Genomic DNA, 25,131 nt, shown 5'->3' with positions numbered 1-25,131 from the left:
TCAGGCCTCTTGAAAGAAAGATTCCAAATCTTCTGTCATCTCGGCCAAATGTTGGGAGGTGTTTGCTGCCACCTCTTGAGTTCCGGTTGATCCTTTGGAGGCGGAGTTTTCCTGTGACCTCTGCGGAGCATCCATCTCTCTCTTTATGTCCTTGCCTCCACCCAGAAGTTTCTGGCTCTCCAGAAAGTACTGGTTAGGGTGATTGAGTGAGAAAGATGAGTCTTCAATCTGTTAATAAAAAAAAGAGAAACCACAGGAGAAGGAAGGTCAGGAGATAGTAAGAACAGCAGGTTTAGTTTTCACAAAAGTGGCAGGTTGCTAGGGCAATGATTGACTGATTCAATAAAATGTCACCTTTTATAAGACGGTCATTTAGCATCTCCGTCAGTAAGGGGGATGTGCAATGGTTTACTAATTTACTAACGATTTACTAATGAGGACAGGAGGCTTTCACAGCCATATTAGTGCGCAAAGTCACCTGCTAACTATTCTATCGGAGCACAGTGAAAAGATGAAATGGCCTTTCAGGAAATAAAAATGTCAAAATCATTCATGATGAGTAAAAAACCCATTAATCAATTAGTGGATGGAATACAAATTCTCTTTCTGTGACCTTTTCTGTGATTTTTTTAAAATAATTAGGTAATTTGATTGATGTTTTCAAAACATTTCATTGTGGAAAAAGTAAATGATTTAAAATACCCAAACAGCGTGTCAGCATCTTCAGTTACCAAGGAGATATTTCACTGGCTATTCGTACCTATTGAACCACTAGAGTACCGGCCTTCCTTTTAATAGTATTTTAAGGTATCTGCAAGTAGTAGACCTAAATGCTAGTCCGTCAGCTCCTAACATTTTTTTTTTTTTAGAGTTGTTGGGATGATAAAAATTTAAAATGTGCATTCAGTCTGTATATTGCCATGTGAGGCAAATAAATTTATTTTACACATGACTGCAAAACATACTGTTTGTTATTTTATTATTTGTTTGCCTGGAGAAAATAAATGTACATGTAATGACTTTAACTAAACAAGTGACCCACAAATTCTAAATAAAAAACAATAAACAACCCAAATAGCCCTGGGAATTTTCCCCACAAAAGGAACATCAGAGCAGATGTTCAACACCAGCACAGTTTATATCAGTGAATCAAATTTTGTTGCACTACTTAATTATACGGATAATAATGACAGCAAAGATATATTTTACCAGTAGTAACTGTTTCAAGTGGTAAGATTTTCAATATGTAAAAATCTTCCTATAATGAGCAGCAAAAAGATAAGGCACAAAATAGACTAAGTAAGTCAATCTTTAGCAAATTAGAGTAAATTAGAGTTCTAATGTATATTGAAATAAAAATAATTGACATTATTTTTTAAAAAGAAGATATGAATGTAAAGTCCTGGAAATCTACAGATTTAAGATTGACATGTAACATGATAAACACAGGCTAATGGATCTATGGTTTAAATTAAGACCATGCTGAATTGTACTACTAGATGTACTATTAATGTACTCAGCAATACACACAGGGATTCACATCCCAAACCCAGCAGACCATTGTTTCGTTTATACTGCTTTAGTAGAGTGAAGAGATAAATCACTGACAGAAAGACTGAATTTTAAAAATCTATCTAAATTCATGTAGTGTACATTTGTATACATTGAGTCCATTTAAATAAGGATAGGAACTTGTAATAACACTAAATAGTTACCTTACTAAAAGTGCAATGTGTCATTTTCCCCTATCAGCATTAATTGTAGTGATGCCTTCCTTTTGAAACTGAACACAATCACCTGTTGGTTTGTGAGCTAGTGGTTTTAGGCCTCATGTGAGGCCTGGATCTTCTCATTACGCACCGAGTCAAATGTCAAACATGAAGCTGCCACATCCTGACTCATACCTTGCTGTTAATCTTAGTATAATATAAGTATATGTAAAGATGTGCTTAAGAGGATAGACTCAGTATTAAAGTGTTTATTAAGGTAGGATTAGATGTAAAGTTTGACTTGTTCCTGAAGCCAGAGGCGTTGCCCCCTGCTGGTCATTAGAATGAATGAACTGACCTCTACTGTCCATTCACACTACACCAAAAGCTGTGTAAATGCAGTGCATCCATGTGTGCAAACTCCAGCTGAATGACCTGAACAATCTGCAGTAACAAGAAAATGTGTTGTCACTTTCAGTCCTAGCTTTGCTGACTGAACAGGATGATGACTCACGCACATAAAACAGCTTAAATTAAATAAGCATCAACAGGGAGGCAAAATAGATTGGAATGCTATAATAAACCTATGAAAATTAAGCGGCTGTGACAGACTGCTAATGATGGATGGGATGACAGTTTTGGGTCTCTCCTGAGCCTTCATGCATGAGATGCAAGGACCAAACCCCTGCCTCTGACACAGGTACCCCTGCTTACTCCCTGCATCAAATGACTCCACTTACATTGTGTGTCAGCTCAAAGTATTTCTGGCATGCCAGCTGGTAGTGCATTCCTTTAACCAGCTCCAGGATCTGCAACAAAAGGCACAGTTCACAAAAATTAAGGTTAAACTTCTACACCTTAGATACTGATACAGCAACTCTACAGAGAATACTGTTGCCAATTTTTGCTTCCCCAGCCCTCTATTTAAAATGACTTTACACATTTCTTTTTTTTAGTAAATCATCATGACAGAAGTGAATACATCCTTCAAAAAATCTCTTCAAACCTAATAAAAACAGATCACATACATATTTAGGCTAATCTAAATATTCATGCCCTGGGTCAGCTCTTTGGAGAATAACCAGTGGCAATGATTACAGATCTCAATTTTGGGGGATTTTTTTTTATTTTTTTGCCTTCTGAAGCTCTACAAAGCGGAAAAGGGAGAGGGTGAACACCCAGCCTGCAGCCCAACTTTTTACTGGGTCACATAAGAACGGCAACGTTCTGGTAATAAAGCCACTGTAGTGTGCAGTGAGACTGCATACTCGGGGTGAGTGACCTGCTGAAAAAAGAAAAATCCCAAGTTATCAGTACTCACTAGGAGAGAGACACTTCTGAGGAGTCTGCCTGAAATTAGTTCCTTCATTATTCCCCAGATTCCTGAAGGCTGCCTCCAGCATGAAACTGCCACCAGCATGCTAAACACTGAGGCTGGGGTTAGATCAGTGTCGAGCTACGCACCGTTTCAGTCAGACTTTGCCGTTTTTATCAGAGCTTTAGTTTGCTTAGTGGAATATGAGGAGCATTTGCTAAAATGCACACAAATGATGGATAATATAGGAACAATACAAGCTGTGTTATTATGGTAAGGCTTTTATTTTGTGAGGTTTATTTCTGAAGGTTCCTCTGGGATTATAGAACAACGTCTTAGATTCACAAGACATTTCGTGATACTATTACAGCCTTAGTTATCTTTACCTTTTTGGTCTCTCAGAAATAAATCTCTTTTATATTCACAAAACCTCATGTGTGAATATATACCCAAATGTCTCTACAAATGCTGCACAGATTGCCATAAATTATTGACTTGTATATTAGTTTTTCACCTTTTTTTGTAAGCAATCTGCACACCATCTCCCCGCTGAAAGGGTTCAGCAATTTTTAGAAGACTGTTTATTATCAGTAAAACTCAAAATATGTATATGTAGTTGTATTTACCTGTACTGATCTTTCTGTGTAAAACTGCTCCAAATCAAAGCTGTACCACATGGCATTAGTTTGTCCCGATCAGATGTGTGACAAAAAAGGTGATAATGTAGGTAGGGTCAAGTGATTAAAGCCCAGAGACCAGTCCATATATATATATATATGTGTTAGGGGTGCAACGATACTCGTATCGATATTGAACCGTTCGATACAGTGCTTTCGGTTCGGTACGCATATGTATCGAACAATACAAAATTTGTAATTTATTTTATCAACTTTCCTTCTGACGATGCTGTCTGTGTTGAGCGCTCAGTGAATCTGCGTTCGACTACTCCGCCTAGGCTGCACTGTCGAGCGCAGATCCACTGAGCATTCAACACAGACAGCATTGTCAGAAGGAAGAGCGCAGGGCAAGCTAGCGAGACAGAAGTTAAGCTCTCTTTGCAACATGGCAAATTGAACCTCCCCCACCCTCATTCAGATTTGGCGTTTGGAATTATTTTGGTTTTCATGTGATGTATGACCCTGAAGGTAAGCGCGTCATGGACTAAAGTAAGACAGTATGTTGGATGTGCCACGCAATGCTCAATTACATGGGTGGGAACTAGTGTGTTAGCGCAGTTAGCTCGTTAACGTGTTGGCCGTCTAGCCCTACGCACGGGGCGATCAGGGGTAGCTCGTTAACGGAGATTTGCCGTGTTGTGGCGTTAACGTCATTTCAACGAGATTAACGCTGACAGCACTAGTGGGAACACAACGAATATGACTGCACATTTATGCCGACATCATCCTAGTGCAAAGACAAGTGGAAGCAGACGAAAACAACAAGCATGCTACAAACTTTACCCGAGTCATTTAGACAGCCGTTAGCACATGATTCTCCTTATGGGGACCTGATATGTTTAATATTGTGGCGAGCTCAGACAAGGAGGAGACAGAGGTGTCGTTTGGTCTTGCTTCCCGTGAGCTAGCCAGGGAGCACATCTGCAGATGAACACTGCCGCTAGCTAACTGCTCAGCGCGGCAACCGCACAGCAACAACAACAACAACACACAGGGCGCCCTCTGACCCCGGAAGGACACACCGTCGCAGCGAGAGGGCGTCACCCGTCACTATGGCAACATAAAAAAAAAACATAACTGTACAAACAGAACCCAGAACCCCCATTAGAACCCATGAGAAATGCAAGAAATGCATTATTGCTCAGTCTGCAATATCTTTCCCAGAACAAACACCAATTGCAAATAACATACTAAAAATAAACCTGAAAAATCTGTTTAGAACAGCGTACTATGTTGCAAAGAGTGAACTACCACTGGCAAAATTTAGCAGTCTTTGCAAACTTCAAAAAGCAAATGGCCTAGATCTTGGTTCCACTTGTCTCTTACCCGTGACTTCAGTGGAAATTTCAAATTCAGGATCTGACACAGACTGATTCATGTCCTACACAGTTCTTACAAGTTCATAGAAATTTCTGTTCAATTAGAACCAAGTATTTGAGTTGATGATTGTAATTTTTATACAATGTTGTAATTTGTTTTTCAACAATTTTTTGATTAATGTTTTGTTTCCTTTACAATATTATACATTAAAGTATAATATTGTAAAGGAAACAAAACATTAATCAAAAAAATACTCTCTTTTTTATTTTATATTTATTTTATATATATATATATATATATATATATATATATATATATATATATATATATATATATATATATATATATATATATATATATATATATATATATATATATATATATATATATATATATATATATAAACAAAAGAAGCTCTATTCTGCAGGGGGCATTTACAATATTTAAGACAAACTGCCATTGGCTACTAACATGAGTACTATTTGGTGGTTTCTAAATTATTTCTTTGACAGTTTTTATAAATCCAATAAGATTGCTGGCTGAGTTTTGTGAGACTGAAGAAGAAACATAACCCACATGCTGTCCCCAGTCAGAGAAGGGAATTGTGGCTAGAGGGCTGTTCAACCATTTGACAAACCGACTGTGGACAGATGGCACCCACCTGATTGATTCCACTGGGAGACACTTTGTACACTTGAAGCTTCTGCTTCAGCAGCTCCGGGTCGCTGTGACGGAATGGACATCCTACAAAGATAAGGTGGGATTTTATTTAAAGGGAAAAAATGCAAATAAAGAATTTCAACAGTTGGAAGAAAATAAAGGAGCATGAAAGCACATTAAACTATAACTGCAGATTTGCAAAGATTTAGCGAACACAAATGTGTTACTGTTTCCAAACCAACCACTTCTTCCAACAGCCGTCAACTCACCATGATGGTCTCCTTGGCTGGGTGGGTTTGATAAAATCACCTTCATGCAACTGTAGGGGGTGTAGTCTGTTCGCTTTCCTTCTTTGCCAAACATGTGGCGGATGCTGTAGGCATATGCTTTGTCAAACTACAGAAAGGGAGAGAAGGAGAGAGGAAGCGAAAGGCATTAGTGAGGATGAGAGTGTAAGAGGGACAAGGTAAGGGTGAAAAGAGTCATTGTCATACATCATGTCAGTTTTGACAGGGTGTTTTCCTCAATGAAATATAGAGCTATTAGAGAGAACCTGCTGTAGAGGTGTCACCACACTCGAGATAGTTGAACCACGGATGCTGTAATATGGCCATCTTTCTCAGAACTTTTGCCCACTGCCCTGTAGAAGGACTCAATTCAATATGAAGTCTATTTTAAATTCAACAAAACAAGGCCCCAGAACACAGTTTAATGTACACAGCACTTTTGTAATCCTCAATGTGCAGCTCACACTCAGATGAGCAGTTCAATCCTCTAAACTGCTCTAATGAGTTTACTGTAAGTAAAGCAAGCATTTTATATTTCAGTACAGCAGTTGTTTGTGTGAATGTCTGCCGTTCATTGTGTAACAGGCGTTTTGGATTCAACCTATTGAAGGTGACATGCTCAACATGCCAGTCGTTTTAGCTTTGACCTGCCCAGAGTAGTACCCTGCCTTTCGCTCAGTGACAGCTGGGACAGGCCCCCTATGATCCCAAACTGGAAAGCAAATTAAGAAAATTGATGATATTATGGGATGGATATGCTGAATACATGGACTGTAATTACTACTCTTTAAATTTTATAGACTTAAAAAAAATAGTGATAGATTTCTTGACAATGAAAATGATCGTGTTTTTTGCCCTGCATAAACATGAATATTTTCATTTATACTACAGCTTTGCATTAGTACTAACCATCAAGTGTACAGTCAGACTGAATTTACACTCAGATAAAGCCAGGTCTTGTTATATCTTATTCAACAGTTCAATGGCTTAAAGGCAGCAGAACTATGCAAATCCTGGTTTGACATCTTGAAAACCCTTTACCTGATCTGCCCTAAAAGTAGGAGATCAAAGTCAAGGACACACATGAACTGTATTACAGACCTCTGAAATCCTTCTCATCATCTTCTAGCTGGTTATACTTTTTGATGGGGGTCATTTTACACAATCTTTGCAGTGAACTTTTTATTGCACAGTAATTCTGTGCAGTCATTAAAATGCATCGCAGTGACCGTGCCTTTAAAAATCCGACTGTAAAATACAGGGAGGGCGCTCTGACAGTGGCAGAACACAATCAACATGACTGCACCCATCATAACACATTAATGTTGCAATAAAACCCTGCAAACTTACTAATGTGCCAAGCTGCAGTGGCAATTTAAAAACTTGTAAAACCTTCTTTAAGTATGATAAATCAAATAATAAATATAAGAGGTCTTTCCTGATTTAAGACTCCCTTACTCTATTAAAACAAAGCACGGGAACTCCACAAGTGTTACAGCATATTCAAGATGTTACCTGGAATTTAAAAAACAATCATTTCTAGGCTAAAAGTGACATAAAGCCTCAAAAACCATACTAAACAGTCATTTGTCCCAGCAAAGCTGAGGTAAAGCACAACCTGGCGTGTGAATGAAACCCCTCTAAATGTGTTTTTTTTTATGTTTTTGTTTTGCCTCAACCTACACTTCAGATAATCCTGGATATACCCCGATACAGCTGACCCCCAAACTGAGCAAATTTACAAAAGATGCGTTCAATGGAGTTGAGCCAAAGCTGCTCTTATGCATATCTTGGCTCATGGGACTACATCACTATAACATCCCCCCACACTCTACAGCACATTCACAAAATCCTGAATTAGGTCACAATCAAAAGGGATTACTTAAGAGTGAGAGTGTGTGTGTGCGCGTGTGTAAACTTGGCATGGCTTCTTAGGCTCAGCCCATAGTGACTGATGTGCTTATAGCTCCAATCCCTCTCATGTTAAATACCATTATAATACATTTCCCTTTCAATCTGCACAACGGGCCTTTTCACACCAAAAAGCTACAACATAAAGGTGAGTGACTATAAAATGCAGGAGCAGCAGTTCAGTAGTTTGATGTTGCAGAAAAGAAGACATCGATCGCTTTTTAAAAAGGTCATTCACGCAAAATTAGCATTTAACTAAATATTTGAAAAATTAGAGCAGCAAAGTCACTGAGACACAAAATCTGTAACTCATGAAACAGCTTAAACTAAATGGGAGGACTTAAAAAAACTTCACTGTGACAGTTGGAATTTTAAGGAATTTTTAATTTTAGCCTATTTTGACATGTCAAACTAGGAAAGCTGTGTGTGTGTGTGTGTGTGTGTGTGTGTGTGTGTGTGTGTGTGTGTGTGTGGAGGGGGTTGCATTGGTTTCTTCAGCTTCAGAGTCTGGTGTTGCTGTCTCACTGTCAAAAGTGTCATGGCTGACCGTTCTGCCTTAAAAGCACAGGGCCACAATGTTATTAGCAGCACCTGTGTCATATCTGCTATCCCATGTCATAACTTTTGCAGTAGGTGCCTATTATAGCTTCACCAATACAGAATTTGACATCACTGCCATGACACATGGGCTGTTATTCTTTACCGACAGATCCCATAAATTTAAATTTTGAAGAATTGTGACCAAAATATTGCCACTGGGTAGCTTTTAAACTCAGCATGAGCAGTAAAAATAAAGGAAAGTCTCAGACTATCTGGCTTTTAAACATTATACATCACATATGTGATTTACTGGCAAATATTCTGTTAATTTGGGTCTGGAATTGAGTTTTTCAAGCTGCTAAAATAGTGGTCCAAGAGGAGAAAAGACACAAAAATTCTAATTAATTCCTACATCCTGATGCTACTAATGAGTTGAATGTTGTTTAAGAAAGAAAGAAAGAATAAAAAGAGAGAAAGAAAGACAAAAATCATCTCAGGATTTATTTAATATGGGGTAGCAACAAAGAAGCGTGGGGCTCCTTTTAAATTATACTGAGATAAAAATAGCAAGGTGCACATTTGTAACACATCTCCAAAAGCAGTTAATATGACATGTCATCTAATGACTCATTTGTTTAACCTACATTATGAAAGAATGTGTCAGTTAGTGGAAGTTAATTAACCTTAAGTTAACATTTGAAAAACAAGTAGTTTAAAAGCAGGCCAACCCCCTCAAGGCAATGCAACACACTCAAATGTGGTACAAATAGACACTCCTCCAAATGAATTGGCCAACTTCTGTAGCAAGAATAATGGATAGATCAAGTTGATTTCATCAATTTTCTCTCCCCCTCTAGTCTAATATTACATTGCCTCTTCCTCCGGGCCTCCCTTTTGGCAATGCTGCCTCCCATCTTTTTCCTCTGTGCCTGTCGCATACTAATGAGCAAGCTTTGTGCAGCCTGGCACAAAGTGCAGTCCCTGACACAACACATACATCACAGAGAGCGTGATTCTGCTGCCTCTGCTGTGGAAGAAGAGCAGAGCTTTGTGCACAGCTACTTGCTCTGAGAACTTGTACACGGGACCCAAGCCACCTCTGTACAGGGTGCTAAAGAGGGCTGTGCTATACCATGGGGCTCTCACTGAGACTGCTTTACTAGGGTTAGTAAAGGGTTAGTAAATTAACAGCTTAAAAAAAGTGAATGGAATGCCTTTGTGGCTCAAGTAAAATTCCTTATTTAAATATCTGCATTCAAGAAAGAAAAAAAAAACCTCACTGAACTAAACTCTAAAATAGCTATCCTGACATCAATCATGGTTCGCATTAGTGCAAAACTATTTCTGAGTGCTCCACAAATTATTCAGTGATATTTTTACTTTTCATCTCCTTAGTATGCATGCATCTGTATGTTCTCCAACCAGAATTACCCTACTTTAACTATCTTTTGGAGTGAATATCTATATTTGAAATGGCAGAGTACATCTTTTAATAACACTCCTATTAACCGTTCCCAGAATACAAACACTACATATTGCCAAAAAAATATGCCTATTACAATTCCAATCAAATTGTATGTCCTAAACATGCAACTTTTTGTGGCTTTTATGGATTGCAATCATGCAATAAACAGCAGTGAACAACAGTTTCGTGTCTCTTCGATTAATATTAGACATCAGGGTTGCTAAAATTCATTAGCCTCCCATTGATCCCATGTACACCCTGCTTCTGCAAAGCTGGTCTTTCCCATGCAGCAAAAAGATTTGAACCTTACAAATGACAAAGCACCTGCTTTCTACGCAGCTACAACCATGTGCATCTTTGTGTATCCATTCTGGTCAGAATCCTGTAATCTGTTTCCTCATTACTCTTTCAACTGAGGCACCAGCAAGAAACAGGGGCTCAAGACAATCCCACATGCTTGGACAAAATGTCTGGCTGATGCAAAACATGACCCAGACTGGAAAGAGCGCAGGCTACCTGGGGTGACACGACCAGGATGCCAGCCGTGTGATCTACTACTACAAATTAGTATTCAAAGACTACAGGGCTCTGGGATCAAGGCCCGTCCATAAGGACAACCACACCAGACTGCTACATCAGGTGTCTATTCAACTCAGCACAATCACTTCTTGGCACTTGCTGTGTGGAGTCTGTTAATACTGTATCTTTTGATGAGCACTCAAAGCTGCAATCCACTTATGTGTGAGCTCTGCATGGATGTCAGCATTAGTCAGATCCACAGTATTTCTGCACATCTTATAAAATATAAATGATTTGATGACAGCAGGTAAAAACACCTCATTCGCAAGTACTTTTGCAACTAACACAACAAACGTTTTCTCAATGCATCTTTTAATCTAGAACAAACGCACCAGGATTTAGAGGTTTCCAGACTTCAAGACAATGAAAGGTACCCATTTAAAGAAAATAAAGCTGACAAATATTTTGGATTTTGCATGTTGAGTGGTGCATATAATTAAAGTGAATAGAATTGCTGACTAATCAGCTCTTAAATTAGGTTGGAACAGAGCAGCAAACAGTCATAAGGTGTAACAGTGAGTTCAGTGTGGAAGAGCAAAACACACTCAAAGAACTGGTTGAGTAAGGTATGCTTAACCCGATATGTTTAGATCCCAACTTTAGGAGAGATTGTTTTCACATCTAATGAACATTAGAGTGCATCTTTTAGGAAACGTGATATCTCAAGAAATTCCCAAATGCCCACACTGTGGATGGAGCATTTTAAAACAAAAAGCCTACTCAAAAACCACAGGGCAGCCATATTTCACGTCTAAGATAGCCCAGACAAGGTGAGGCATGTGAGGAGGTTTCCCACATTCTGTAGTGCTTACTGTAAAGGCAACTAAAAAAGCAATTTGATACAACAAGAGAAATTAAGAAGTTATTTTCTTGATAGATGATAAGGAAATGCTTTAACATTTATCTGAATCGATGTACGCATGCCAGACCAATTCAGAGACATCCCATCTAACAAATGAGGTATGATCACAAAGTCCTGCAATGCTGCAAACCAAAAATACTTTGTGCGCTTTGATGCATAAAGCATCAAAGGGAAGGCTTGAACTGTGGTGAGTACAACACAAAGCGCTCGAAAATATGCTTGTTTATTGACATCAACAACAAAGTCTCCACCTTTAAAGGCTGTTATTTTTCACACAGAGAGGAAATCCAGCATGCATGGCGAGTAAGTGTGTTCATATCGCTGGAAGCCAGAGGTGAATAAGAGGATGGCCTTGAAAGTGAATAGCAGCATAGTTTGTGCTTTTAATAAACCCACTGAACTTTCTGATCACACCTCCTAAAGTATCTGCAACTATGGTGAATCAACACGGGAAACAAATCTCCCCGGCCCTGTTAACATAACACAAACAACACGATCATATCCAAACTTTTAGAGTCAAGTCAAAAAAATCTAAAAAAATTAATAGTCTAATAAATTTATATTTAAAGCCTTGCAAGACTAAAAAGCATGATTCATAGCTACTTAACTCCACAGCATGAAATTCTATTTGTTCTATCTGAGCTGGTCCATTATGTGGAGTCTCCTGTCACTTCTCTCTCTTACTCACATAAAGAGTGAGCGTTTTCTTCATGCAGAACAATTTTAATGTCTTTACTGTGTCTGTCTCCTACCGAGAGACATAATAACCCAACTCATAACCACTTCAGTTTTCATTAGCCTCATCAAAGCACTGAGTGCACCTAATGACACCAGTGAACTTTCCTTCAATCAATAAAGCTTTGATGGAACCACTTAATCTCCAATAAAAGCAGCCCCACCCACTGAAGTGTTGAGCAGACCAGACCAAAAACCCTCAGTCTGAGAAATTCAGACATCACTGTATCACTATATTTTACTTAACTTCCAGCAACATATGTACCATCATATGTTGTAAAAAAACAAAAAAAACCAAGAATGTTTTGAAATGGGATCAAATTTAGCCTGTAAAATAAAAAAAATAAAAAACTGTAGCCCGTATCATTTCTGGGGTGGATGAACGGTTACCGAGTCAGGGCTCGCAAAATCGCTAGCCCAACGTCCCGGAGCTAGCGATATCTCCGGTCGGGCGACCAAAATCTATCTCAACCCCGCCCGTCGGGGTATATGATAACCCGACGGGCGGGGGCTGAGATAGATTTTGCGAGCCCTGCGAGTGATGCCTGTATGTTATGTAACATTTTGTTGACAATGAACCAATTATGAATAGGATGGACTGAACCACCCTTCACCAGGAGAGCAGGTAGAAGGCATCTGTTGACATCTTGTTTTAAAGATACTCAGAAAATATTCATTTACAAAGCATTAAAATGTATCAACATTACCTTGTCTGCATCCACTTTGCCTCTTGTGAACTCCATTTTCCAGAACTGCAGTGCCTGCTCCAAAGACAGGCCGATACCTTTGAGGAAGAGACCGTATTGCATCCGACCTCCGTGGCGGAGATGATGGTTTTCTCTAAGAGACTGGTGGAGCTGCCTCATACACAATGGGAATGACTTCTCTGAAAGCTGTAAGCAGGTAATTGTTAATGACAAACCTGAAGAAATGCCTTATATAATTTATATTTTCCTATAAGTACATATTTTGTATCTATGGAGTACAAAGGATATTAATTAAGTGAAATTAAACACCACATATTTTTGTATTCACTGCCCCAGACCAGCAATAAGGCCCTTCTATGCAAAAAGGCACCTTGAAGAATTTGCCATGCGAAGAAATTTCAAGAACAGATGTTTAAAGCAACTTACTGAATCAATCTGATCCAAGGAGATTTTCCCAACATTCTTCTGGATGCTGTAATCCTGTCCCACATAGGCATGACTAAAAGAAGAAAAACAATACATTATACACGTGTGTAGTTGTCAACGATCTGCTGATTCAATGACAGCAGAGCCTCAAACCTGTGCACCAGGAGCTTCATATCATAGCTTTCCTGGCTGAACAGCACCTGTAGATGCTATAGTACTTTTGGCCAGTCTATTCAGTGTTTACTGTTTGCCAGGAACTTAAAGTAGAAAACTCAAATGATCTTTTTTAGATACATTCAGCAGATTTAAAAGTATTATACAAACACCCATAACAGCTTAAGATGACGTCTTCAATTGTCTTGCTTTGTCCAACCAAGACTACAAATAATAAAAAGAAGCCAAAATCAAAATATTTTCTATGAACTCAAAGATCTATACCATTTATTCCCTTACCCTGTTCTTAAAACTGCGACTGTCTCTCTACCTTGTAATTACCCATGTGAACTAACACGACTACCATCCAATATTTTCTCCCAGAAAAGCAGCAGGCATGGTAGATAAAACAGTGCACAAGTTGGATATTTCTAGTAACCTTATGCTGGAAGCATTATGCTGAACACGCACTAAGGGGCAAAAAGTTTCCACAACATCTGGACTTTATTTAAAGTGTCTGGGTTAACTCAGACCAACCAAAGACACTTTGGTGCAGAAGATCAATTGTGCTAGAAGTCTTTTTCATGGCCACACTGGCGAAACAGCAGCGATGTTATTCATCCTGCTTCTTACCTGAGGTGGTTAAGGAGAGGTTGGAGCCGTTCATCAGAATGCACTGCTGGTAGCGAGCGAGCCGTCAACTGCAGGAGAGATGGGCATCACATGAGTAATGGCAAACAGTCTAGGTCAAAGTGTTATAACGGCCCAAAGTTGCAGGTTAAGTGCACCTGATTCGTTTTAAACTATTTGCACTTTAAACTAGCGCACAGAATCTCGTAATTAAAGCTGTCTTTCTGGAGCGCCGTTATCCAAACAGATCAGAAACGTGTAAACAATTTAAACCAAAAGTTAAGTTCGCCACAGTATCTATCATTAAAGACCTTGATTATGTGTTGCTCAGTGTTTACTAATTTCCAACGAAAAAAAGAAAAAAGGAAATTGCTGGCTGTGCGATCAATCCTGCGACACCTATGTGAATCCACGACATTCAAAACAAATTACAAAAATCCTGCTTTACTAAATGTATCCTTGCAGCCTCTTGTCAGCTTAGTGTATCAACGCCCTTAAGAGTGATAACGTTAATGCATCTCCACGCAACCTTGGCTTAAAAAACAGTAAGATGGTTTTTCTGACTTCAGGTTGAGCAAATCATCTACGCAACACATTTTAACACCATCCTAAAACATGTGACAGCAACTGTCAGGCTATTCTTTACAACATCCTCCGACTTGAAGCTTTCGCATGCTGTCTCAGTCTAAAAACAGGCAGCTGTAGGCCTGAATTATGTTTTTTTTATTTAAAAAAGAAAAAAGAAAAACAAGAAACACCCCTAAAGATCCATGTTCATTCCTCTGCAAAAAAAGCTTGAGTCTAAATCCTGACTCTTGACTTTTAGTCAGTTCCAGGTCTGCCTTGAACCATGCACCAAAGACATTTTAAGATGCAGCATTCTGTTTGTTAAACTGAACAACAAACCAATAAATGGAGTCACATGGAGAGGCAGCTTTCCGTTTCATACCTTTTTAATGACACGTTCTCTGTGATGTCCCCTTGCTGTCCCCAGCAAAGGAGAATAACCATTACAGTAACACACTGGCTCACTTACAAGAATACTAGTTTTGTTGAATTATTCCATTCCAGCAGTTAGTGGTCTGGATAGTTACCTGAAAATTGGAGAATTGCAGAACCGAACAACTTTTTCATTTGAGCTTTATTTTTCTCTTCTAATTTCTAAGCTGGTCCTGCCTGAACAACTGTTGTATGTCAACAATAGTGCAAATGCAGTGACGTCGATCGTGGCTCAAGAGTTGGGAGTTCGCCTTGTAATCGGAAGGTTGCCGGTTCGAGCCCCGGCTCGGACAGTCTCGGTCGTTGTGTCCTTGGGCAAGACACTTCACCCGTTGCCTACTGGTGGTGGTCAGAGGGCCCGGTGGCGCCAGTGTCCGGCAGCCTCGCCTCTGTCAGTGCGCCCCAGGGTGGCTGTGGCTACAATGTAGCTTGCCATCACCAGTGTGTGAATGTGTGTGTGAATGGGTGGATGACTGGATATGTAAAGCGCTTTGGGGTCCTTAGGGACTAGAAAAGCGCTATACAAATACAGGCCATTTACCATTTACGTCCTGTACTATACCATCCACGCAAACGGGTTTACCGACACTGGTTATACTACAACCTGAGAGGTTTTCAGAATCACAGGGAAAACTATGATTCTACTACACCTAAATGCTACACTTCTTTCTTTTTGAGAAATAAAAAGCACCAAATTGCTCTGCATTTATTCTCAGGTACATCTAAAACTACTCTCAGAAATCACAATCCAATCATTCTGGTTATCAAACAATTCATTTAGACATAAGTGAGTTTTAGATAAGTAGTTCAAATTGCCAGAGAGCATTTTAGCTCAGTGGCTCAAAGAAGCCCACTCTTTGTCATGAGGACACGGTATTAACTGAGAAGACAGTGAAAGTGGCTACTCTGTTACAGTGACAGACAACGTAACACAACCACATCACAAAGGCTGAAGTGTGCATTGAAATGATTTTCTCTTAGAACTGCCGCTCCTTTGTTTAAGCTACCGTTTAACTTAAAATCCGTCGCTAAAATCAGCGTTCTAGTTTAAAACACTACACGGAAGACTGATGTACAATTACAGAGGGGAAAACAATATGAAAGGTATGCACGGTAATGGCTGACACATATTTTGCAGGCACTGATAACATACTGTATGTGAAAAAAGCAAATGAAATAATCATGAAAGGTCTTTGAAGACAAATAAAAATAAAAAGTGATTAGTGTTTTTTTTTTTTTTAAACAGGTGCACTTTTGATAAACTCAAAGGTCGTCTTTGGCTGTGTTACAACATGTGGCCGTACAAAGGAGTAATTTTGTCATGTAGAGTAAATGTATGTCTATCGTCTACTGGTTAATTAGGATGTGAGAACCTGGGTATTGATGTTTTGATGTCCAAATAAAGTGAACTCTGACCACCCGATGTGGATCTATACCAGGAAAAGAGCCAATTTTCAGCAAAGGGTGCCAAACTATAAAACACTGACCCCTCATATCGATCCAATATTTACTCCACCTTACTGTACCAATTAATGAGCAGAGTGTGGTCTACTTCAGACAACTTTGAGTTTCTTCCTACATTTTCAGCTTCTTGTGCCAAAAATAAAGCGACGTCTTCTCTATAATTCTTTTAAACAGTGGCTTCTCTAATCTCGAAATATGTGTAATTCCTGTATCCACCGCTCTTACCACTCTATAACACAAAATGTAATTCACAAATACTGGTAACTGTAATGAAATAAAATATTGTTTTCTGTGTCTCAGTACAGCAAGTCATCTATTTCAAGATTTCTTGCCTAATTAACGTTGATTAATGTCAATTCATAAACCACAAACTGACACTGCCTTTAGTTGCTGCTCCTTGTGCTCATTTCGCCATCTGGACTACTCGCCACCATGGAGCTGAGCTTGGGTTGTCTTCTCACATATATTATATATTTATTTAAAAAAAGAGAAAAAAAAAAGGGGAAAAAGGCCTCTGGTTCCCAAAACATTGCATTTCAAGTCCCTCAGGACATTCTAAGCAATGCAAAAGCTTGGTGATACGGCCCCATCATAAACCCCCTTCAGCAGCCTTTAAAAAAACATCATGCCTTCAGGGACAATAAGCACTTTCCTACTAGATGTCCCAAATCTTTCCTCCAGATATTTTCTGCCACATGTGCATACTTATTCCCCTCATTTGAACCCTGTGTTTCTACCATTTCCCTCGGGGCACTGAAAGCAACAATGGCAATTTAATAATTCTCCTTATGGAATCGGGGATTCTGCATGCACAAATGGCATGAAAATGGCCACTAGTGTAAAATAATATAAAGTGAAGGTGTGATGGAGTGAGTCACAAATAGGGCTGGGTATCGTCACTGATTTCTAGAATCGATTCGATCCACGACTCGATTCAATTCTATTTAAATCTGGCAAATTTTGCCTCAGACAGTCAGAAATATTATAATTCAGATCAGTACATTTACATATTTTTGTATCTATAAAAAGGAAGCTGACACTCGCAAGACTTTATCAAAGGTGTAAGCATCACAGCAGATTTTATAAAAATATTCTGCAGTACATCAAAAATGAAAGAAAACCATTAATCAACATATTAACATTACCTCTGAAGTTACAGCGGTTTTATTAGAGACACGGCTAAGCGTTTTGCATTTTGCATAATTTTAAAGAGTTTAAATTTGTTCAGAAGCCTATTGAACGGCAGAAATTAGGTTTTCTTTTCGGAAGTAAGTAAAAGGGAAAAAAACAAAACAGCGGCCGACAGCGCTGTAAATGGTAGACTTGTGCGTAACAAGCAAGCGAATAATGCAGAAAACAGATTTTTAGACGGGAAACTGTTCTTGAAGTACAGAGAGAAAGCGAGAGAGAGAGAGAGAGAGAGCTGTGCATGACGTGTGATTTTATCGTGGTGGAAGCAAAACAGCAAAAGTCAGAGGGAATTCATGACGATGTTTTTGTGAAGCTTAGTTTGGATCTTCTTTTGCTGCTGGTTTGGTCAATATTGTTTGGAGAGAGATAAAACTAACAGCTTTAGAATCGCCGCAAAAAGGGTGTAAACACAAAGCGCAGACACGCCGAAACATCAGAATCAGCGAGCTGTCGGCTTTCAGCCCCGACCGTGTCCGTGCCGTCGGGTGAGAAATGCGACATCTCACTGATTCTGATCCGTTGGAGGCTCCGAGCTTTGTGTTTACATCTTTGTGCAGAATCCGTGTACCTGCTCTCATTTACTGTTTTAGCTGTTTGGTGGTTCTTGAAATTTTGTGAGGTTTAACCTGAGATTCTGGCGTTTCGGTCAAAATAAATTAATATTTAAAAAAATCGATTCAGGATTTTAATGAATCGATATCACGTTATCCAAGCCAGAATCGATTTTAATCGATAAATCGATGATCAAAACCCACCCCTAGTCACAAAGGTGATGATTAAAGATAGTATTGTACTGGAGGCAATAAAATGGGCCTACATGTGTACTGTAGTCTGAACAATACTGGAGTTCAAAGCATATTCAGATTTGGAGGTTTTAAAAAGCTCAGATTTAAGTTTGAACTCTTATGTTTAGGCTTAAAAAGCAACAAAATGCTGAGAATTCTCAATTGTGCTCCTCCATTATTGTGTTAACAACACAAAAAAATAAAATTTCACTTACTGCAAGAGCTTTAGACAGCCTTGTGCGGAAATCATTGAGAACAATGGTGACAATATCCTGATGGGGAATGTATGCATAGCCTTGTTTGAGGTACACTTTCCTCAGTCGCACAAGATCCAGGGCATCTTGAAAAGGCACCTTTAAAACATAATGACAGTTGGAGGAAGAAAAAAAAAACCAATTAAATCATTAATGTGTTCACAGTATAAAGGCCAGCCGTGTGTCCTTAGTAATTTGGCTGCTTAAATTGTGATCCAAGGATACAATTTAAGCTCAGCAAACCAAATGGGATGATTTACATTCTCCCAGTGAAAATGATTGTCAGTAGCAAGGAAATTTAAATTAAACTCTAGCTTTTAAATTCTGTTAATAGAAAAACTGCATTTAATCCATTTGCATGTTAAATTATTATGAGTAGAGACCTGACTGACAGAACATAATCACAGCCTTTAAAAGATTTGCCTACTATGCACATCGGAATATACAACATAATGTCAATGCATTTCTTTAGTAAGAGTAAGATAAACACATGTGGCGTTGTAATTCTACATTTGGAAAAGCTGGATTTTTTCCATAATGTTGGTTTAAACTGCCCTGGGGAGAAATATTTGCTCATTTATTTCATATCGGTGATGATCTGTCTCTATCTGATGAGATACTGGCTCCAGGGGATGAGGGGTTTATTAAAAAAAAAAAAAAAAAGTAGCGCTAAGCAGACAAATCAGAGTTTTACTCCAGTGTATAAAAGTACTCTCACACATGTAAGCATTACACAATAGATATGATGCAAATGAGAAAGCTTGAGGGGTAATTTGTCCAAGTCTAATACTGGACAAAAAGAAGACGTTACTAGAATTCAAAACACAGGATCCAAGATGTTCTGCAAAGTCTGACCAACCTACCTTACACCATATATTATCCTGCACTGTGCTATTACCTTTAATGATCGCTACTTCAAAAACTCTCCTGAATGACTCTTAACTATGCAGAAAGAGAACTCGAGCCATCATGACACATCAACCTAACAGGGCCACTGTCTAGATGTCTTGGAAGTTACATTCCCTCTGTGGTGTGTTCGTGAATATAAACTATAACCTACACTATATATATGTCTCACCTTGTAGAACTCGTGTTCCATCACCTTGATTCCACTGACGCCAAAGCTGGAGTTTATAAGTTGATCCTTCAGCGCAGTCTTCTCCTCGCTGCTAATCTGAAAAGTTGTGAGATTTCATTGAGGAGTTGCATAAGCTGAACTGTTAATATGATGTTAATAAGCTTGTGGAAAACAAACATTGTTTAAAAAAACAAAACAAAAACCTAAAGTTGGCTTTGCATTCTTGCTTACACCCCGCCACCACCATGTTATCCAAACCTACTGTAGTTCTTTCCTTTTGTGAGCCTAAAAGCAAAACAGAGACTAAGTACACTATATAATATATAGTGTAAACTATATATATTATATTTATGTTTTGGGATTTATTATTTAAAAAAATAATACACACATATTTGAAATATAATTTTTTTCACAATTAAATCTTTTACTGAATAGGGCCAACTTTTTAAAGATGGAAGATGTTATGATGATTGAACAGCTCCACCTAGTGAAAATACAACTGAACACCACTATGCTGTGTATAGAAACAACTGGCATGGATTTAGGCCCGTGTCCTCAACATACTCTGAGCCTGACATAGAAACAAAATCCAAGATATAGTTTCTAAAACACATTATGGTAAAGAGGCACTTAAATGTAAGTTAATCAAATATAAGTAAGTAAATTTTCAAGGTGATATAAAAAAAAAAAAAGACTAATTGTGTGTTTCTGAATAAGTCACTATTACAAGAAGACAGAAATTCCCAGTTGTAAAAGTTCCCAGTTGGAATTTTTTTGTGGTAAGCCTCCTCAACTTAAATTTCCAGAAAAAAAATATTTTTGAAATATGTCAAGTGTTTTCTTTAGGAAAGCTTACTGTGTCATAATGGAGATTATTCTTGTGAAGAAATGCCAGTTGTTGTTTTGGGACCAACTCAGTAAAATGGAAGCGGAAAAGATCAACTTCCTGTTGTATAAACCAGCGCCTCAGATCTTCCCTTTGAGAGACAAATGGAAATAAACATTTATCTTTTGCAGCTGAACAACTTATATTCTGACCACATTTTCCAGTATTCCTAAATGGAGACTAAAGACTTACGTTTGGCAGTAGGCCAGTCTGAGAATGAAGTGGGAGATATGGTCTTTTCTTCGTTTTTCATATTCAATTGGTCCACTTTGAGATTTCTTGTCATCCTTAAGAGTTAGAAAACAATTAGTCAATTTGAAAGACAAATAGATGTCAATCATTTAATCATCATTCACCACTTCTTGTCATGTTGTACAGTTTTTGTTTTATGTACATATATGAAAAAATTATCATGTACTAAAAGTCATGTTTATGGTAGCTGTACACTAACTTCCATTATCTCAGGCTCTTGTAATTCAGCATAGGGTCTTAAAATGTTAGTAAATGAGTCACGTTTTCAGCAACACCCAGCAGTGTCTCTTCTTTACTAATACAAATACATTTTATTGCTAAATCATGCTATTTCATCACTATTGCAAAGAGAATTTGATGGATCCTGCGCAAGCTTAACTCCTCAAAGTCAATACTGTGTCAATACACATCGAGCTAAACACTGGTCTCACTCTAAAAGCTAGGGCTGAACGATATATCACATTTGCGATAATATCGCGACATGATCAAGTGCAATTTTCTAACCGCAAAGGCTGCGATTATACTCTGGACATGTCCAAATTCATGGACTGCATCCTCCTGAGGCCGCATTTGTAGACCGATTACGTCACAGCGACACGCCGAAGGCTGTCCAAATTCGTAGACTCCTCCGAATGTAGCCGACAAATGCGTCCTCCTTTTCCCCGAATTTGAAGGATGGGTCGGGTGTGTCCTTCGTGGCCTACCATATTCCAGAATTCACAGCACGGCCCAGCCAAACTCCAGTTTCCAACAATGGCGGCCGCTACTAAGTTTTAAAATTACTCATACTAATCTTTCTGGGTCACAAAATAAACTTTTAACATATTTTCAGGCAAGAAAGTAGTTGTGTAAACATCAAATATCTGCTCGGTTTATCAAGATATCGCATATTTGCAAAAGTGCTTCGACGTTTTAGGAGGCGTCTGCTACCCACCAGCTCGATAGCTAGCCGGGAGCTCGAGGGTTACTGATGCGGCCGAGAACGGCACAACTCCCGGCACATCATTTTCAGATCACCGCGGACTTTCGCTGCTCGGGTTAAACGTAATATATAAGTCACTTAGACAACCTAAAAATGTTATTGTTGGGCTTTTTTCAGTGTTTTGTTTGTTCGTGATTAAATCGGTTTGGCTGAGATTAAAGTTATTAGATTAGATAAAATAAAACTTTATTAATCCCCCGGGTGGGTTCCTCCTTGGTTTTCACACAGCTGACTAAACGTCAAACAGAAAACTTATTAAACAGAAGTATGAGACAGTCGAGAATTTACACCAGTGTCTGGTTATATTTTAGATAGCAAGAAGCAGACGGCCGAGTTTATTAAGCTCCACCGAGACAGCGGTGACGCTAATCAGAAGGCTAGACCGTCCAATTTCATGGCCGTTTACTTCCGGCCTACCCGACCGTCTGAGGACCAGTGCGGCCTCTTCAGCTTTGCCTCTGCCACTTGAAGATGTCGTGAAGACAGAGTTGAATAGTTACCTGTTGACCCCTGTCATTGACGGAGAGGATGATCCCTTAGCCTGGTGGAAGGTGCACAACATTCACTTTCCACGACTGTGCAAGATGGCCCGCAAATATCTGTGTGTGCCAGCCACAAGTGCCCCCTCAGAGCGTCTGTTCAGCACTGGAGGGAATATAGTGACCTGCACTCGCTCATCCTTAAAGCCAGCAAAAGTAGATATGCTGGTCTTCCTAGCAAAAAACCTGTGAGCTAGGATGATTATGGCTAGCTGAGCCATACTCATTGTTTATACAATTGCTATTATGTTTGCACTTTATGTCAAATCAAATCAAATCACTTTTATTGTCACATCACATGTGCAGGTACATTGGTACAGCACATGTGAGTGAAATTCTTGTGTGCGAGCTTCACAAGCAACAGAGTTGTGCAAAATACAATAATGTAAACAAGCAAAATACAAGAATGGCTACATCTGAAACTAATAAATATATGTACAATATATAATAGTATATGCATTTCTGGATGTGTATACTAAATATTTTTCTACACGTGTGTGTGTGTGTGTGTGTACACATATTTTACAAATTAAATAGAGTAAACAATAAATAAAATATATAAAAATGTGTAATGTTACTGACTGCAGAGATCAGTAAGATGTGTGCATTTTTTATTTATTAGTTTTATTTATTTAATATTATTTTTTAATTTAATGACTGTCTAGTAGTTCACAGATGTCGAAAAACTGAGTGTGGTAAAGCCACCGATTTTTTTTTATGTATATTTCTGCAATCTGCACATTGCACTGACTTTCATTTTAATGTTTACACCAGGGTTCCTTGTCAGCACTTTATGCTCAGATGTTTGTAAGCTAAAAATAAACTATTGTGTATGTTCAAATATACTGTTGTGATTGAAGAAGTTAAATAAAAATGTCAGTCATCAATTCATGCATCACCTCATGTCATCATAACAGAGGTCTGTCTTCCAGGAAAGAACAGTTTAAAATTAATGTAATATAGTATTGGCCATACTATATGATGTATTGCTTGTCTTTGTTTAATAATACAGAAGACAAAGACCTTAAAAAATAATCGCATATCGCATCGCAATCGCAATATTGGGGCAAAAAATCGCAATTAGATTATTTTCCATAATCGTTCAGCCCTACTAAAAGCTATGCCAGTTTATTAGATATGTCTCACTCACAAGGGGGGGACAAGCACCATGAAGTGCAGTGCGATATTACAGGACCCTAAACAAATCCAACCCCTGTGTTTTCATTAAAACACATAGCGGGTAAAAGTTTAAAAAGAAATCTCTTTGTGATAAAGCTTTAGTTGAAGTTGTTGACAACACAATGCAATAACTGACTCATTAATACTGTTTAAAGGTGCACAATGGGAAACATACTCACAGCATCTGGTCTGTAAGGAAAGTTCAGAGCTTTAAGCTGACTCTCAAGTTTGCGTCTATACGGATCTGTAAGCTTGACATGGCTCACACCCAAGTTCTCCACAGTCTTCAACACTACAGTGGCATTAAAACAAACATTACAAACCACATGTCCTAAATAAAATGTATTACACAAGAGCAGAGAAAACAATGCTTACAGTAATTTTCATCATTTGATTTCACAAGTAGTATGAGACAAATCTTACACTTCAGTCGTTCCGCAGCAAATGTTTCAAATTCAGAGAGAGAGATGTTTTCAAGAGGAGGCTGTCCATAAAACTGCAGGTGCTGCCCATAGAGCTCCGACTGAGGGATAGTGCTAATCTTCTTTTTTCTGCCTCCAAACTGCATAGTGCCTGATGGTAAAAGAAATCAAGCATGTTTTAATGTACCACTTGCTAACAAGCTGGGTCCCAAACCTGCCATATCTGATGTAGTGAGCCATTGACCAAAGCGACATTCAATACAAATTCATGGAAATTAAATAAGCTGTTCTTATTTCAAACGCATAACGCTTGATTTTGCCATTTTCTCCTTACTAGGAGTTGAATAAATAAAACACACTATTGTGGAGAAGACCCGAGCCACCATTAAAACGCTTATAACTAACAAACATTAAGAAATTCATTGAGCTTCTTTGATTTCAAACGGTAAAGGATGCTGCCATACAAAATCAGAACAAACGAATTTCTGCACAGCATCTGCTATTAACCTTTAACCAGTCAGTGCATAAGTGGCGCCCGGTATCACTTAAAGCAAAACTTGGCAAACGGAGCTTCTCCTTGACTAATCGTCTCTTCAATCCATAGCTGAGAGACTGTGATGAAGAGTCGAAATGTTCCTGACATCTAAAAATCAGCCTCTGCACACAAACTGAACTGACAGTGTGAAGCTGTGTATGTTTTGTTATGTTACACTGGCTCAGCAGTCAGTAACTGTCGTTCTCATAAACTCAATTTCTACATTTAAGGCTAAATGTAGCCGCTAACAGAGACTATTTAGCTTAAGTTAGCAATAGAGCCCATAGCAAGACGTTAAGGGTAGTGAAAAACAATCCAACTTTGACGTTTGCTAGGTATCAGATTTGAGTTTAAACTGCATTGAAAAGACCGAGCTCAAAAACAGCCCGAGAAACTTATTTCACGGTTGAGGAGCAACAAGAAGCATATAATACTGTCGTTACATTACCGATTAGATGAAGCTTTTAGACTCCAAATAACGCAGTCCCGCCAAACAAAAGGGGCTGTTCAACAAACGCGGGTAAAAATATGACGTTGCATCCGACACCGGAAGAGAACGAAAGTTGTGAAGTGGTGTGTACTCGTTTTA

The 25,131-nt window shown here is 38.6% G+C and overlaps 1 protein-coding gene across 1 annotated transcript; it reads right to left on the bottom strand.

Moving 5' to 3' along the window:
* Nucleotides 1-25,052, bottom strand: prim2 (DNA primase subunit 2). Its single transcript, XM_085369368.1, has 14 exons — nucleotides 24,991-25,052; nucleotides 24,009-24,158; nucleotides 23,765-23,877; nucleotides 20,826-20,920; nucleotides 20,604-20,724; nucleotides 19,748-19,843; nucleotides 18,631-18,768; nucleotides 13,980-14,047; nucleotides 13,194-13,266; nucleotides 12,768-12,953; nucleotides 5,951-6,077; nucleotides 5,683-5,765; nucleotides 2,450-2,518; nucleotides 1-228 (listed from the first exon to the last, which is right to left on the bottom strand). Exons 2-14 carry the CDS (start codon nucleotides 24,151-24,153, stop codon nucleotides 1-3), a joined length of 1,542 nt encoding a protein of 513 aa, XP_085225494.1. The 5' UTR covers nucleotides 24,154-24,158; nucleotides 24,991-25,052.
* Between the last annotated feature and the right edge of the window lie 79 nt (nucleotides 25,053-25,131).

Source organism: Diplotaxodon limnothrissa, linkage group LG13 (assembly GCF_057381915.1).
Source record: "Diplotaxodon limnothrissa isolate DT_005_m linkage group LG13, D_limnothrissa_male_GT1.1, whole genome shotgun sequence".
Taxonomy (NCBI): Eukaryota; Metazoa; Chordata; class Actinopteri; order Cichliformes; family Cichlidae; genus Diplotaxodon; species Diplotaxodon limnothrissa.
Note: the sequence above shows the minus strand (reverse complement) of the source record. Positions and strands in the feature narration are given on the sequence as shown.

Bases quoted from the DNA above. Each gene is read 5' to 3' on its own strand.
- prim2 (XM_085369368.1), bottom strand. From the start codon at position 24,153: ATGCAGTTTGGAGGCAGAAAAAAGAAGATTAGCACTATCCCTCAGTCG. The intron at 19,844-20,603 runs GTAAGCTTTCCT...ACAACTTTTCAG, and splicing joins ATAATCTCCATTATGACACA to ATTAGCAGCGAGGAGAAGAC. The intron at 13,267-13,979 runs GTAAGAAGCAGG...TTCTTCTTTTAG, and splicing joins CCTCTCCTTAACCACCTCAG to TCATGCCTATGTGGGACAGG.